Source organism: Callorhinus ursinus, unplaced genomic scaffold (assembly GCF_003265705.2).
Source record: "Callorhinus ursinus isolate GAN/ISIS: 27379988/994484 unplaced genomic scaffold, GSC_fseal_2.0 scaffold20, whole genome shotgun sequence".
Lineage (NCBI taxonomy): Eukaryota > Metazoa > Chordata > Mammalia > Carnivora > Otariidae > Callorhinus > Callorhinus ursinus.
Genome location: NW_027397082.1, coordinates 7885754 through 7900895, shown reverse-complemented (window position 1 = coordinate 7900895; position 15142 = coordinate 7885754). Strand labels below are relative to the sequence as shown.

General features: G+C 47.1%; 1 protein-coding gene across 1 annotated transcript in view; it reads left to right on the top strand.

Moving 5' to 3' along the window:
• The first annotated feature begins 10898 nt into the window (after positions 1-10898).
• The window catches only part of HABP2 (hyaluronan binding protein 2), a 32718-nt gene continuing 28474 nt past the window's right edge, over positions 10899-15142 (top strand). The window contains exon 1 of the mRNA XM_025881006.2: positions 10899-11047. Coding sequence (XP_025736791.1) covers positions 10979-11047 — 69 coding nt within the window. The 5' untranslated portion in view covers positions 10899-10978. The remainder of the gene's footprint in view (positions 11048-15142) is intronic.

Here is a 15142-nt window from a genome sequence, read left to right as displayed (position 1 = left end):
CTGAGAGGAGGCTGGGGCGCCTGGGTGGCTCCGTCATTAAGCGTCTGCCTTCGGCTCGGGTCATGATCCCAGGGTCCTGGGATCGAGCCCCGCATCAGGCTCCCTGCTCGGTGGGGAGCCTGCTTCTCCCTCTCCCACTCCCCCTGCTTGCGTTCCTGCTCTCGCTGTGTGTCTCTCTGTCAAATAAATAAACAAAATCTTAAAAAAAAAAAAAAAAAAAAAGGAACTGAGAGGAGGCCCTTCAGCTGGAGCTTGTCAGGCAAAGGGGAGAATGGTCCAAGGCGTGGTTGCCAGAGGCAAGGGCCAGACTTCGGGGGCCTAGTTGACCAAGAGTTCAATATCAGAGGAAACACAATAGGAAGGCACTCGAAACTTTTAGCAGAAAAGAGACACGGCCCCATTTTTGTGCTTTAAGATGTCCTGTCCGAAGAACAGGCTGAAACATGGGGATTCCTCTGCCCTAACTAGAGCCATGGACCCCCCATCTTTCTTGGGGAAACGGGTCCATCTTCTCTCCAGGTTGTGTATCTGTGGCTACCAAAGAGTTCAGGGATCTGGGAGAAAGGAAGGCGCTTAACAGAAAAGCCGTTCAAACCAGGGTGCCTGCTTGGCCACATTTCACAGGGGGACTCTCGCACCGCAGACCACAGAAGGTGCACGGGGTCTGAGCGTCATCACACCGGGCGAGTGGGGTCCGGCTGGCGAGAGAAGCAGCAGCGTGGGCGCATTCTTCCGGGGATCGCAGACGCGGGACCCGAAGGCTGGAATTACCGCCAGACGCATTGCAGTCCTCTATTAACAGGTTTTTTTTTTTTTTTTTTTTATCACCTGAACTCTTTCCCGGTCTCCCTGGCTCCACAGCAGGGGTCCCCATGTGATTTCTGCCGGGATCCACCCCCACTTTCAGGGACCGGGTTTGAGGCCCAGCCCCTCCGCTTTCAAAGCCTTCCCCTGGTCATCAGAGAGTGTCTCGTTGGGGCTGGGCTCTGTGAAATCCTCACTCTTCCTCTCCCCTCCCTCCACCCCTCCGTTTTTTTTTTTTTTTTTTTTTTCCTGTCCTTTATATTGAGTTATCTGCTCAGAGCAAAGCCATCTCCCGGTACTGTGTGCATGGGATCTTGCCTCCCATCAAAGCCGGAGAACCTTTCTCCAGCTAGTGGTGTCTGTCAAAACTTGAACTGCTGTGGCGTTTCGAGGCGGCACTTCCCTCCTTGGAGCTGTCGGCACACGTGTGGCTCTTGAAGGCCCAGTATGGGCTGGTGCGCGGGGCCTGGTAGGGTCATGCGGGCTGATTACAGCAAGGCTTGAGCCAGCTCCCAGGTCTGGAAGGCACTTGGCCTTGGTGAGCAAGGGCTCTACAGCCCGACTGCCTCGGTCCACCCTCTGGCTAGTTCGTTGACTGGCAGTTGGATGGTTGGTGGGCTGATTAACCTCTTCTGGCCATTCCTCAGCTGCTAGGGGCCACCCCCATTCTTGGCACATGGCCCTCCTTCCCCATCCTCAAAGTCTAGTCTCTCTCACACTTTGAATTTCTCCTTTTTCTTTTCTTCTGTCTCATCCCTTTGCCCCAGCCAAGAAAAGTTCTCTGCTTTTAAAGACTCATTTCTGTAAGAAATTGGGCCCACCCAGATAATCCAAGATGATCTTTCTATTTCAAGGTCCATACCCTTACCCACATTTGCCAAGTCCCTTTGCCATATTAATAGGTTCCAAGTTCCAGGGAATTTGAGCATGGGTATTTGGGGGCCATTTCTATTCTATTCTATTCTATTCTATTCTATTCTATTCTATTCTATTCTATTCTATTCACATTCCCTTAAAAGCCCAGTTTAAGTTTTACATCTAAAAATTCCTGCCATTTGTCTTCTAAGCCACTGTGCTGTGTAACACTGAGAAAGTCACTTGATCTCTCTGTTTCTCATTTCCATTGGGTACAGTTATGTGCTGGTGAACACTTAACAGCTAGCTCTCCAGGGTGGGGGAGCCCTGATCTGCAGCATTTGCTAATTTCTGTGATATAAATATTTCCATGTGGCTGATTTCAAGCTACCAGTGTGATGCTCCCAAATGTAGACAATCAGCTCTTGGGAGCCAGTATGGGCCGACTCCAGCACGCATTACATGCATGCTTACAAGGAATTGACTAGTTGATTCAAATATCACTGGTGAATTAATGATTCCTCAAAATCTCGGAAATGTCTGATAACTCTCTGTATAGTATGTCCCTCTCGGCAGCTGGTGCCATCTCCAGGGTAAATGTTGGAAAGATACCTCTGTGAAGAACATATGGGAGAACTGGTTTCATGAGAAAGGCTGGAAGAAATTCTATCTAGAAAGAGATCTGAAGACCTCTGTGGTCTGTTGGCCTCGTTGTGATCACAAAGCCCCAAATCCAATCACAAAATGTGCTTGGCTTAAGGAAAATACATGATTTCTTTTTCTAGAAATGAATTCATATGTGTAACGGTTTTATTGTGATTTCCTCAGGTAGACATAATCAAGGGGAGGAATCCAATGAAGAATGCCAGCCTCATAAAAGAACCATTAGGATATTACATAAAGTACAGTAATAATCTTGTCTTGCAATATGTGCATTTCCCTGTGGTGGTTGAAAGTCTTGCTTTTAGGCAGCCCAGGAAAGTAAGGGCAGCACTTACTGAGTATTGACCGCATGCAAGATATTGTGCAAAGACCTTCGTGCGTATTATCGAATTCAGTTGGCCTCCTGGGTCTCCGTGGATTGGATAACCGACCAGTCCCAGATCATTTAGCTAGAAAATGGAGGCACTGGATCCAAACCCTGAACTCCCTAGCTCCACCATTCCTATGTGTGAACACCAACCCATAGGACAGGCTCACGGCAAAGGTCTGTGTGAGGGAGGTCCCGTGGGAGGGGTCAGTCTGAGCCAGAACTGGCGGGAACGCAAGTATTGACAGGGAATCCCTGGGTGTCTGTTTCTGAAAGACGCAGTTCCCGTGAGCCCACCGACAAATGCTCCCCTTGTTTATTTGCTGTTGCTGCCACTTCTATGTACTTGTCCGCAAGGGCAGACGTCAAGGAGAACCTCTAAATAGGCTCAGACTAGGTTTGGGGACCTGTCACCCCAGAGGATGCCACTGCTTGGTGTCTAAGCCTGCCTTTATCCCTCTTCTCCTTCCTTCACCCCCTTCTGCGATCCCTGGGATCTCATATACCCCTGTGGTGACAGACACACCTCCATAGAAGCCGGAGGCTACTGCAAAGGTCCAGGTAAGGTTGTTGAGGGCTCGAGCCACACCGTGGCAGTGCTGGTAGGCCCAAGAGGACAGACGTGAAAGAGATTCAGGAGGCGCACACACAGACTGACACATCACCTGCATCCTTGGCAGGGACCCCCAGCCTGGGGTTGGGGGTGGGGCTGGGGGAGGGGGTACAGGGAGCTAGGCCTGTGAGCTTCGAGAAGCACATTCCAGGAGGTCGCAGAACAAAAGGAACTCTGGGGAAAGAAGGTGATTCAAGACAAAACTCACCTGTCTCCAGGCCGACGGATAAGCCTGGACACAACTGCAGACGTGGCTGCTAGGGGCAAGGCACGGTGACAGCACACACATCAGTATTTTACGGGAGATCAGCAAGGGCGAGGGGAGAACCCACTCTTGCATTCGGGAGGTCATTGTGATCATGAAGCATTTCAGCCCTTCCTCACCACACTGGCAAAACTGGCTGAATGCACAACATTTTACAGTTAAAAAAAAGTGAGGCTTTGGAAAGTCGCCGATTTGCCCAGAGGTACCAAGGGACACAAGAGGGCGCTAGAACTAAACCCGGATCTATGGAGAGGGAGCCCCCATTTAGCTTCTGGCCATAGGGTCCTGGCTTTCCTCTTCCCCCAGTCTGTCAATCCTGTCGTCTGTTCCACGTGACCTAATACTTGGCCGGTCTCTAACTATGTCCTGGGGTAGTAATGGCTTCACATTTGAGGTCTGTGCTATGTGGCAGGAGCTGTTCTCAATACTTCCTGGGCTGCGAACTGACCCAAGCCAAGCTGTCCATTCCACAGCTGTCAGGCTTTGGGGAAAACAAAAGGAGTCTCTGCTTATTAGAGGGGGATGGGAGCTGCATGGCTTCCCCTCCCAACCTGCTAGCTGAGGGCACTGTAGTAAAAGCGGTCGGCCATACGCAACAAGGAGGCATCAAATCACCCAGGTGGGGTCCTTGTAAGTCTCCACTCTGCTCTTGCAGGTGCTCTGACACCACTCTGCAGGCAAGAGTCACTTTGCAATTGTAGGTCTGGTCTTTGGTTGGACCAGGAATCAGAGCCAAGACCACAAGGATGTCTAGACTGAGAATTTTTCTCTGAAGGGTTGGGCAGCCAGCTTCACCGGATTCTTTTCTTTTGTGTACACCGGGCAAAGGCACCTGCTCCACCATTTCAGTCAACCTGCTATCTCACCCCCGAAATTTATTTTTTTAACACCCTTTATGCTAATTAACAAGGCCCTTGGTGCAGCTTTAGATAGTAGTGTTTAAAGCCCCTACCGTAGACACTCCGGAGGGTGGGTCATTTAACAAATGCTTGTAGAGCATTCCCAAGAGCTGGAACAGTTTCAAGCATTTTGAACTTTACACGTCATAACCCATTTAATTGTCGTAACAACCCCATGAGGTGCATACTAATACTGCCCTCATGTCCCAAATGAGGAAACTGAATCATAGAGAAATTATGCCTCCCCAAATGGGGGGTGAGGGCCTTAGTAGAGCCTGTAGGTGTGGTCCATCCTGTGATCTCTATCCTCAGAAAGACACAAGAGATACATGTTGGTGATGGTTAGTAATTACCAATATGGCAACTGGTTTCACTGAATGGCGTGAGGTTGGGGTGTGTGGGTAGGTATGAGTGTTAGCTGAGTTATTCTGTAATGACCAATGGGACCCGCTTTGTACCTTCCAATATGACTTCCTCCAATTTCTCTGTGTCCTTCATGGCTCAGAGTTGGCCTCAGCAAGGACCTGGTGTTATAGCTGCTTGTAGATTTGCCTATTTGGATTTCCCTTGACAGAGATGGAAGTCTCTATGCACATTAGAATGCCATAGCACCCCACACTGAATGAGTTCTTCCAAAATCAGTGAAAGAATGCATGATTCAGGGTGCCAAATCATACACCTGTGTGTGTGTGTGTGTGTGTGTGTGTGTTGTTTCCACTTCTACTTCCTTCACATATATCATCCCATTTAATTCACACAAAAATTATTTAAGACAGGCTCAGATACATTAAGAAATTTGCTCAAGATCACACAGCAAGTGTGCAGTGCCAACCCAGGCTCTCGCCACCACAACACAAAGCTGGAAGCAAACATGTTTAGAAAAGATGTCAACACCAGGCTGTGTCTAGAAGTACATCCTTGGTGGGGGTGCTCCGAGGTCTGCCACCCCCCCAAAGGGAAAAGGCTTTTGAAAACAGCACATTCTATTCAGAAAGCCAAGTTTAGACAGAAAGGGACACCCAAATCTCAAGATCCCTCCCCTCTTTCAGGTTTTCTATTACACCGAAGTGGGGAGTGGAGGGCTTCCCAACAATCAAAACATATGCAGAATTTTATTCAAAAATGTTTAATAAATGTTTAATAAATCAAATAATAAATAATAAATTCAATAAATAAGTTAATAAACCTGTACAGTTAGAACAAGAAGCATCACACAGGCCAGGTAATAGCTCTTTGTGAGTCTGAAGATCCAAGAGGGTGGACTCGTGTTTTTGCAGAACTGATTGATGGGATGGGAGAGATTGGGGGGAAAAAACACACTCCCTGCCATAGACAACCACCCAACAGAGGAAATTTAAAATATGAGAGGGAATGGGGCGCCTGGGTGGCTCAGTTGGTTAAGCGACTGCCTTCGGCTCAGGTCATGATCCTGGAGTCCCGGGATCGAGTCCCGCATCGGACTCCCTGCTCAGCGGGGAGTCTGCTTCTTCCTCTGACCTTCCCCCCTCTCTTGTACTCTCTCTCTCTCTCATTCTCTCTCTCAAATAAATAAATAAAATCTTAAAAAATAAATAAATAAATAAAAAATAAAATATGAGAGGGAAGATTGAAGCCCTGCTGAAAGATTAAAGAAAGGAAAGAACTACAAATGGGCAGATCAATTGTTGTGTGAAGATCCTGAGTTGTTTAAGTCATACTGGGCTGTGCTGTACTTGGAAGTCACACAGTTGTGCTGCACGGATGGTTCTTGTATCTTTCCAAACCTCGTAGATCACAGGAGTCACAACCACCAGTGACCAACGACCAGGGTTCATTTCAGCTAGAGATTGCCAGCATGTCAGTGGAATTCCCCATCCTGTTTACCCAACTCCAACCTGTGCTCATCAGATCATAAGGGTTTTGGTTTTTTGTTTTTTTAATCAAAATTGACCTGGAATTGACCAAAAAGGGAAAAAAAAAAAACCACCTTTATTTTTCCTGGAAAACTGACTTAAGTATAATGAAAATCATGCCAAACGATCAGGGTTTTCCTTTATCTTTGGCCAACAGGGAGCTTAGCTATAAATTTGTAGCTTGGCTTATTAACTGTGTAGCATTTATGATTTCCATAATAGCAGTCTGGTTTTCTGTTTGATATTGATTGCCCCAATTAAACATCTGCAATTGCTTCATGGACCTGGATTGGCCTGGCCATGTTTGTGGCTCCAACCATCTTGAATTAGACCAAGGATAGACTGGGGAGGCTCATCCGCAGCTTGACTGAGCCATTCAGGTTTCCTGACTTGGATTTTCCAGCTAGGCAATGTGAAGGAAATTTCCAGTCCATAGTTGGAGTGTATGCCATGGTGTTCAGATCCCTCTTCACAGACGAGGCCCTCTTTCTCTCAGCTGCCTGGTGTTGGCTCCTGAAGGCTCTCAGTTGAGCTCCTCTTGGAGAATTACCCTTACCGAGAGTCGCCTTGACCCAACTTGTGTTCCTTCCATGGGGATAGCCCACGTCCAATGACACTGGGTGTTATAGGCAACTAATGAATCATTGAATGCTACATCAAAAACTAATGATGTACAATGTGCTGGCTAACTGAACATAATAAAAAAAAATAAAATAAAGGATCAGAATAAAGATTCTGGGGCCCAGGCAAGTTGTGCAATGCTCCAGCTGCATCCTATCACTTTCTCCTGGGGCTTCACAAGCCATGGCCTTTTTTTTTTTTTTTTTTTAATTTATTTTATATATAGAAAGAGAGAGCGTGAGCAGAGGGAGGGGCAGAAGGAGAGGGAGAGAGAATCTCAAGCAGACCCCCTGCTAAGCACAGAGCCCGACGTGGGGCTCCGTCTTATGACCCTGAGATCATGACCTGAGCCGAAACCAAGGGCCAGACGCTTAACCGACTGAGCCACTCAGGCGCCTGACGTGGCCCTTTGTTTGTAAATACTGTTTTATTGGGACATAGCCACACTCACTGGTATAACATTCTCTGCAGCTGTTTCTGTGTCATAGTAGCAGGATTGAGGAGATGCAACAGAAATGGATGGACAGAAAAAAAACTAAAATTTTTATTATCTGGTCCTTTCAGGAAAAGTTTGCTGACCCTTGTCCTAGAGAGAACAAATGAAATAAGGGTTTCCCCCAAGAAGGGGCTTATTCCTTCCCTGGGTTGGAGACTAGACTCACTGAACACCGGGCCCTTTCATCTCTGAGGGTCTGGGGGCTCAGCAAGTACCATCCCATAAAAAGATTTGACTGATATCAAAGGCAGCGTGTTCTGCAAAGTCTCTTCTATACCAGCCGTTGCACTGAGACACCTCGTGCTCTCACGTGTACCTCTCAGTAACGCCACGGCGTGGGAACTATATTATCCCTACTTTACAGATGAGAAAACTGAGGCCCAAGGAGAATAAATGGTGTCCACAGCGTCCCATAGCAGGGCTACGGCAGAGTGGGGGCTCTCCCAGGGCTGTTCTGAGTCCTCGCTGCTGTTCGTGGGTGCTCCTCTGTCCGCCTCCCCGTGCTAAAGGCCCAGCAGGAAGTCTGTTGGGACGTCACCATGAATCAACATGAAACAGGTTGGTTCAGACCCAACCAGTGGTCGCTGTATAAAAGCAACCCCGAACCCAATACATCGAAGGGTGGGTCTCTGGCAAGGGCATCGTGAGGAAGCCTTTTCTTAGGGTGGAAGAATCAGCCCACAGACAACCAGAGTCCCAAGCCCACCCAAGGCGGAATAGGGGCTCTCGCCACGGGATGTACCCCAACTTGTGAGAAAATGCCGCCCAGAACTCGGATGGAACGACTGACTTGATTACAGCTGACACCCACACCGCAACAAGGGCTAAAGACTCTGCATTTGAATTCAAAACAACAGCGATCCCAGGTAGGTCTGCTCCAACTCCCCAGATAAAGACGTATTACACGATAAGCACCACCCTTTTGTCTTCCTAAATTAAAAGGACTACACATCGTTTAGAGAATGCTCTCCTTTAGAGCTATGCGCAGAAATTTATTCAATTTCACATTATTGTGATAACAAGACTGTAGGGAAATAAGATACATTATGTGGGAGGCCTGCAGTTATTACACAAAGAGCAAAACTGTTTTTTGCTTGAGATAAAGGGAAGATTACATGTCAGGGAAATTAATCCTTTTAAAAAGACAGACAGCACATGTGCTGAGGTCACTTTCCATTGACATAGGAAGGAAAGCCGCTGGTTTGTTTTCTGAGACTCCGTCCATAAAGTCAGAAGGTCTCAAGTTCACACAAGGCTGTGGAGGGAGAAAGAGATGCCCCAGTCACATGAGTGAGGCAGTGATTAACTTAGGTGAAAACTTATCTTTCTACTTTCTACCGACCGTACAGGTGCTGTGAAGTCCCCCGCTTAAGTTTGGAAAACAGCAAGCTCCCTGGTGCTCTGCCTCTTTGGCCCTTGCTCTGGGGTCAGATAACCATCAATAGTGTCCCCAGCACCTGACACAGGTGACCTGTTCTGCAAACATCACCACCTTCACCACCTCCCAGGCTATGGAGACCTCCCACCCACAAGGATTTCTGGTCCATCACCTTGTTTCCTTCTTTTTTCACACCTATCACTCACCAAAATGAACTGGCTTACTTTTTCATTGTCTACCTGTCTCCAGACAGAGTGTATGTTCCTTAAGAGCAAAGTTCATGTCTGCTGACTCGGTCCCTTCGTCGCCAGCACGGGGCTCACAGCGGATCACCGGTGCATATTCGATGGATATTAATGTAGTTTTCACGCACAGGCTGGAGTGTGTTTAAAATTTCACAAATACTTTAGTTTTTCACATTGAGCTGGCTCTGCTATTTTAGGGGTCCTTGTTCTAAGGTAACCAACTGTCACTTTAACAAAGTGGTTTTTCATTTAAGATATATTTATTGAACACCTACCATGGGCCAGGCAAGTGCCAGGCTTCTATGCTAGGAATTCAATAGTGAGCAAAATAAAATGCCTGCCCTCGGAGCTTTCAGTCTGGTGGGGAGAGCGGGGGATGAGGATTAATGAAACAGCAATGCGGGCACAGGAAGGCAAGCTCAGTAAGGGCTAGGAAGGAAAAGCACATGCAGGGCTTCTGAGAAAGTCATGTCTGTGCTGAAATCAGAAAGATGCATTATGCACTAACTAGGTGAGTTAACTAAATAAACTTGCTGAAGAGCGATTAGGGTTGCAGTTAAGAACAGAATTAGGGTGGGAGTAAAGATTAGGGGAAGTATAGGGTGAGTCCAGAGAACTTTCCAGAAAAAGGGACTAGTGAGTACATGTGTCATAGACATCAGGTGGATGTTGACCAAGAGTGAGTAGTTGATGGCTGCCAAAAATAGCTGGAAACAAAATAAGTATAGAAAAGAAGACAGATTTGGAGTTATTTAGGAGGTAAAATGGCATGACTTGATTTGTCCTACAAGGACATCTGGTGCCTGAGGCATTGACTGGCCTTCTCCGGGGCTGGTACATGGGGGGCCCTCCACGGCTAGCAACCTGGCTTCCAAAGCCAAAAGAAGCCACTGAGCTGTCCGAGTGCGTGTGCCAAATAGGTTACGGCCCCAGGTGAGCACCTGCCTTGGTTGGCAGCAAGGTTTCAGAACTGGGATTCAGGACTCAGGCGGGAGGATTCCTGGAGCCCTTACATAGATTACTGTGGGCAATCAGGTGATTATGAGACCTCAAGATGATGCCTATTAAAGAAATCAATTGTGTTCCTGAGAACCCACGCTTCATAGGTAGGTAACGTTGCTTTATATAGCCATCCCTGAAACCAGTGTAGCTAAATAAGGAACAGAGAGAACAATGGGCCCCAAATATGAGCATCGTGGTTTCTTCGCCCTTTTGATCAAAGAAAGACTCCAATGAAAGGAAAAAAAATAATTAAAAAGTAAAAACCTTATGTAATGAGATTTAAAAGAAAACTTTTGAAGGCAACAAGCAACCATGGGCAATGCTTCAAAGGGCCCAGAATCAATGTTTGTCAATAGCAGTTTTGCATCCTTTATCTTTCATGAATAGAAAGTGTGATGTTATTAGGAGCCCATCCATACCTTAATTCTGTTTGAGATTTGATGAGTCAGAACTCTGTTAACATTCTGTCTGAATCAGCAATGGCCACGGCCCATAGCAGAAGCCTTACCCGAACCCAGGCTTTCATCCTGCGACTGGGCTGGTCGTTAACTCTCGGACCTTCTGCACTGAACCCTCAGCAGCCCCCGGGGTGCACCCAGGGGCCAGGGCTCTTGAACTCTGCTACTTTCTTTGGAGACTTTCTCCCCAGAAAAGAAACCACCCCATGACTCAGCCTAACTCCAAAGTTACCATTTGTTTAATCAAGATAGTTGGTTTGCAAAACATTAAACATTAAACAGTATTTGATGCCTAGTTAATAATTGGCATCCTCTTCATTTGTTCCTGAATCCTTGGAGACTGACATTTTCCCACCCTAAAGACATAGACAACAAAAGAAATTGTGTGTCAGGCAACGCAAGAGTTCTTAAACTGCACAGATGCTTGCCAGAATGTCTGACCTCCATATTCTGCTGTTAATGGTTCTGGCGGGAAAGACAGCCATGGGGGTAAGTGTTCCTGTCAAACGTCTGTAGTTGAGAGACTGAGATTATGGGGAGAACCAAAACAGCTGGGCCAGGAGTGACTAGAAACTTCAGTTGTGAAGGACTGGGGTTGCCACGTTGAATATGGCCGAGTTGTAAGAGTCAATGCGTGCCTGCAATGTTGGTTGCTGTTGGGAAGTCTGTTCCACGAGACCATGTAACTGACTTGAGCCGTCTTGGAGGAGAGTCTCCCTGAGCGCCTTACCACTAAAGGGACCAGGGCAAGACAATCTGCTAAGACAGTGGGCTGGGATCTGGTGTGGACCTTAGAGAACCATTTGAGAAGCCTTTGAAAGCTACCAACTCTCCTTGTACCCGTTGATGGACCTACACAGTTTTCTAGCCATTTCAGGCAACACGAGGGTAAGATCCCCTGTGATTTGGCTCTAGAGGAGAATCTTGCTGGTTGCATATGATCCTGGCAACAGGTTTACTTAGATGGATTCATTTTGGAGAAAGCTTTGTGGGTAATACTGTTTCTTCCTTTTCGCAGGACCCTAGTAGGTGGGGCAGGGAGGGGAAGCAGGGGTCCAAGGGAGGTGGTGGTGAGCAGGGAAAGGAAATGCCATCTGAGGGTCTTGCATGGGGATGCTCGGCATTTGGGAGCAGAGGGCTAGAGGAGAGATCAGCTTCTTCTTTGGACCACTGGGGTCCCGGAGTATTGGCTGGATCTCTGTGGGCACAGGAGAGGCCCCATCAGCAGAAATAGAGCCTCCTGGAATTCCCTACTGGATGTGGTTTAAGCATGAGTGTGGGGTTGGGAGTCAGCACGTTGAATCACAGCTTTGCCACCTTCTTGCTGTGGAATATCGGGCAAGCAACATAATCTCTCAGAGGCTCAGTTTCCTCTACTGCAAACCAACTGATAACCTCTCACTGATCTGGGGAGGGCCACGGCTGACTAAATGAGGCAATGTATTGGCTTTCAATAAATGTTAGCTCTTTTCCCTTAAAATTTCCAGAATGAATACAACTTCTCTGTGAAAATCAGAGAATGCCCCCCTTTGTGCATGTGTGTGTTGTGGGGGAAGTGGAGAGAGAAGCAGCAGGGGGTGGGAACTGAATTAACAGTCATAACCTCTTTATCTTGTGAAATACCTTTGCATTTTATTTCCCATTTTACTTCATAGAGCTTTTCCTGTAGGAAGCAGGTTCAGTTTCAGGTTTTCTGATTAGATACTTCAAAAACAAGAGCCTCTCTTCCCTTTTTGGTAAACTGTCCTCAGACCCCTACCTTAGCCCCATATTAACCTGTCAAGTGTCTCACCTCTGAGAGAGTTTTCTTTTCCAGTGATGACTTGTATATGTGTGCTGGGGTTGCAATTACACATTTTCAAGCGCCCCCCCCCCGCCTCATTTGATTGCTTGTTGGATGTCTGGGGCAGAGACCCAGCAGAAACAGCACAAGTCTAGAGGAAGAGGGGGCAATTATCAGAGGCCCACAAGGGGCCCAGAGAAAGTACCAGTTGGAAAGAATTAGAGCCTGAAGTTTGAAGGCAAGGAGAGAGTTGATGCAGTCTGTTTGAAGTTCACAAAACAATAATGGTCCCCCAAAATCCCTTTTTTGCTGGCCCCAGTGAATTTTTAGGGTTAGCAATGAAATTATAAGTCAATAATGGATAAAAGAGAAAATATGAGAGATAGCCTTCAGGCAATGAGCTTAGTCGGTTCCAGAGAGAGGATTCAGGGCTTTGGAATGTTTTCTTATCCCAGATGTGTGCCAGACAGGTGGTCGGGAAGGCGGCTTGCGTTCCACAGGCCAGGCCACAGACATCCAGGGGAAAGTGGCCAACTCGCTCAGATGCTTTGGAGAGTTCGGGGGCATCATCGGGGGGAAGGAGCCACACAGCCAGATGGGCTGGGCGGCCTCTCCCACTGCACATAGCTAAAAATACTAACCAACTGCTATCGTTTAATGAGAAGTCCTGTGAGCCAGGCTCTGTGTTTTCAGTGGAGCAGTTCATCTCGGGAAGGACTCTGAGAAGTAGGAACTGTTATTGCTCCCATTTCACAGATGAGAAGATGGACAGCCTGGCCTCATACCCCTGGGAAGTGGCAGAGCTGAGCTCTAGACTATGGGATACTGTCCACTGTCTGGACCAGATCTTTTGCCTGGACCCTGGCTAAAGATGAGATCTCTTCTGTCCAAAGAGCTTCAAGGGCATGGTCCTTTGTGTAGGAACAGGAAGCTCTTAGACCAGGGGTTTATGTGCTGGTTGGGGTGTAACAACTCCATGTGCCTCTGGAACTTTAGAGAAAAGCAGTCACAGGGCCTGTGATCACTATCCTTTGGAAGGTTGTATGGACACTCTCCCATGAATTTAGGTCATGCAGCACACCTTACAATGCCTTCTCTCTGAGCTCATCTCTAACTTAGATTTTTATTCAGATACCTATGATCCAAAAAGGTATAGGTCAAATGTGATTGCCGTCAACACCAGAGCTTCAGCCATAGGTTCTTCCTGGATGGGGCTAGATTTGGTTTTCCTTAATGAACACCTGTCCCCAGCACAGCCTTGTATGGTTGTCCCCATTTTATGAGTGAGAAACAGATCCAGAGTTATTGAACTAACTTCCCAGCCAGGATTGAGGCCCAGGTCTGCCCAACTCCTTCCCCATTACAGGAAGCCCACTCAACTGTGAAAAGGAAGGGCACCACCATCCAGGGCTCAGAAATCTCTTCTTGCTGTGGTTCTTGGGTGATTTGGGGGTGCCACTGGGCTCGGCCATCATAGAATCAGAAGCCAGAGGACAAGGCTTATTCAAGCCTGCCCTACTTAGCTCGGCCCATCCCCAGAGAGGACAGAAGACAATGGCCCCTCCTCTCCCCAATGTGTTTGTTCCCACTCCTGGACTTTTTAAACCCTAGAGTTTAGATCGAAGAACTCTGGAACTCTAGCATCCTCTCAGGTAGAGCACCACAGAAATTTTTGAATAGGCCAGAGCCTGCAAATTGGCAACTTGGGGTACATTTGGCTCACAGCCCAAGTTTTATTTGGTGGGTAGAAGGTCAGCCTAAGAGTATTTTAATTTCCTTTCAGTTGCTTAGTGACATTTGCAAATCAGAACACTTCACATAGAAGTACAAATTCCCAGCTTCTCTTGAAAACCAGACATTTTAGTAACATGGGGCTCACATTCCTGTTTGGCACCAACCAGATGAGGGGCTATTGCTCCCATTTTTAGAAGAAATTCAAGCCCCCGAGTCCATAGGCCCTACCACTTTTCTACTTTGACACCCTTTTGCTTGACAGATGTACATTATCTGCCAGATTCTAGCTTGGAGAGAGAGAGAGAGAAACGAGAGAGCCCAGCTTGTCTGTTATGATGCAGAAACAGTGTGGATGTTGAAGGATTGGAGCCAGTTTTGGATGGTCAAGTAACTGAGTTCAATGTCTGATTAATTTGAGCATCCAAATCTGCATGCCCCCCAGGACTAAACCAGGCCTTTGATGGGAAGATACAAGCCACCCCTTTCTAAGCCTCAATGTTCCAGAATGTCCAAGTCTCTTTCAGACCCAGGAGGGATGTCCTTCCCTCTTGCTGGAACCCACACAGAATCTTATGGAAAAGAGAGAGACTGAATTTCACTGCAACTTCTCATACATTTTTTTTTAAACTGATCCAAAGCACAATTCCAACTCATTAGCTTTGGTGGTGTGTACTGGTATTTAGGGAAATCAGATCGCGGGAAAATCACATGTGTATATAGGCACAGATATATTTATATTTTAAATTCATTATGGTTCCCTAAATGCAAAAGTCATGCTGCTGTCACAAAGAAACAGCATGGCAGAATATTCGGCAGCTGGGATTTTAAATAAAACATGCTTTTCTTTATAATTAATATAACAAGGTTTTCTGGCTTAGGACCTGGCAAGGATCCCAGCAAAAATGAAGGGGTGGGGGTTGGTGTGACATGCCTCTGACCAGACAAACAAATCCCAGGAAGAGGTTATGCTTAGTGAGCCCTCCTCAATCATGTCCACACTTTGCAAAAAAGAAAAAGAAAGAAGGAAGGAAGGAAGGAAGGAAGGAAAGAAGGAAGGAGAAAGAAAG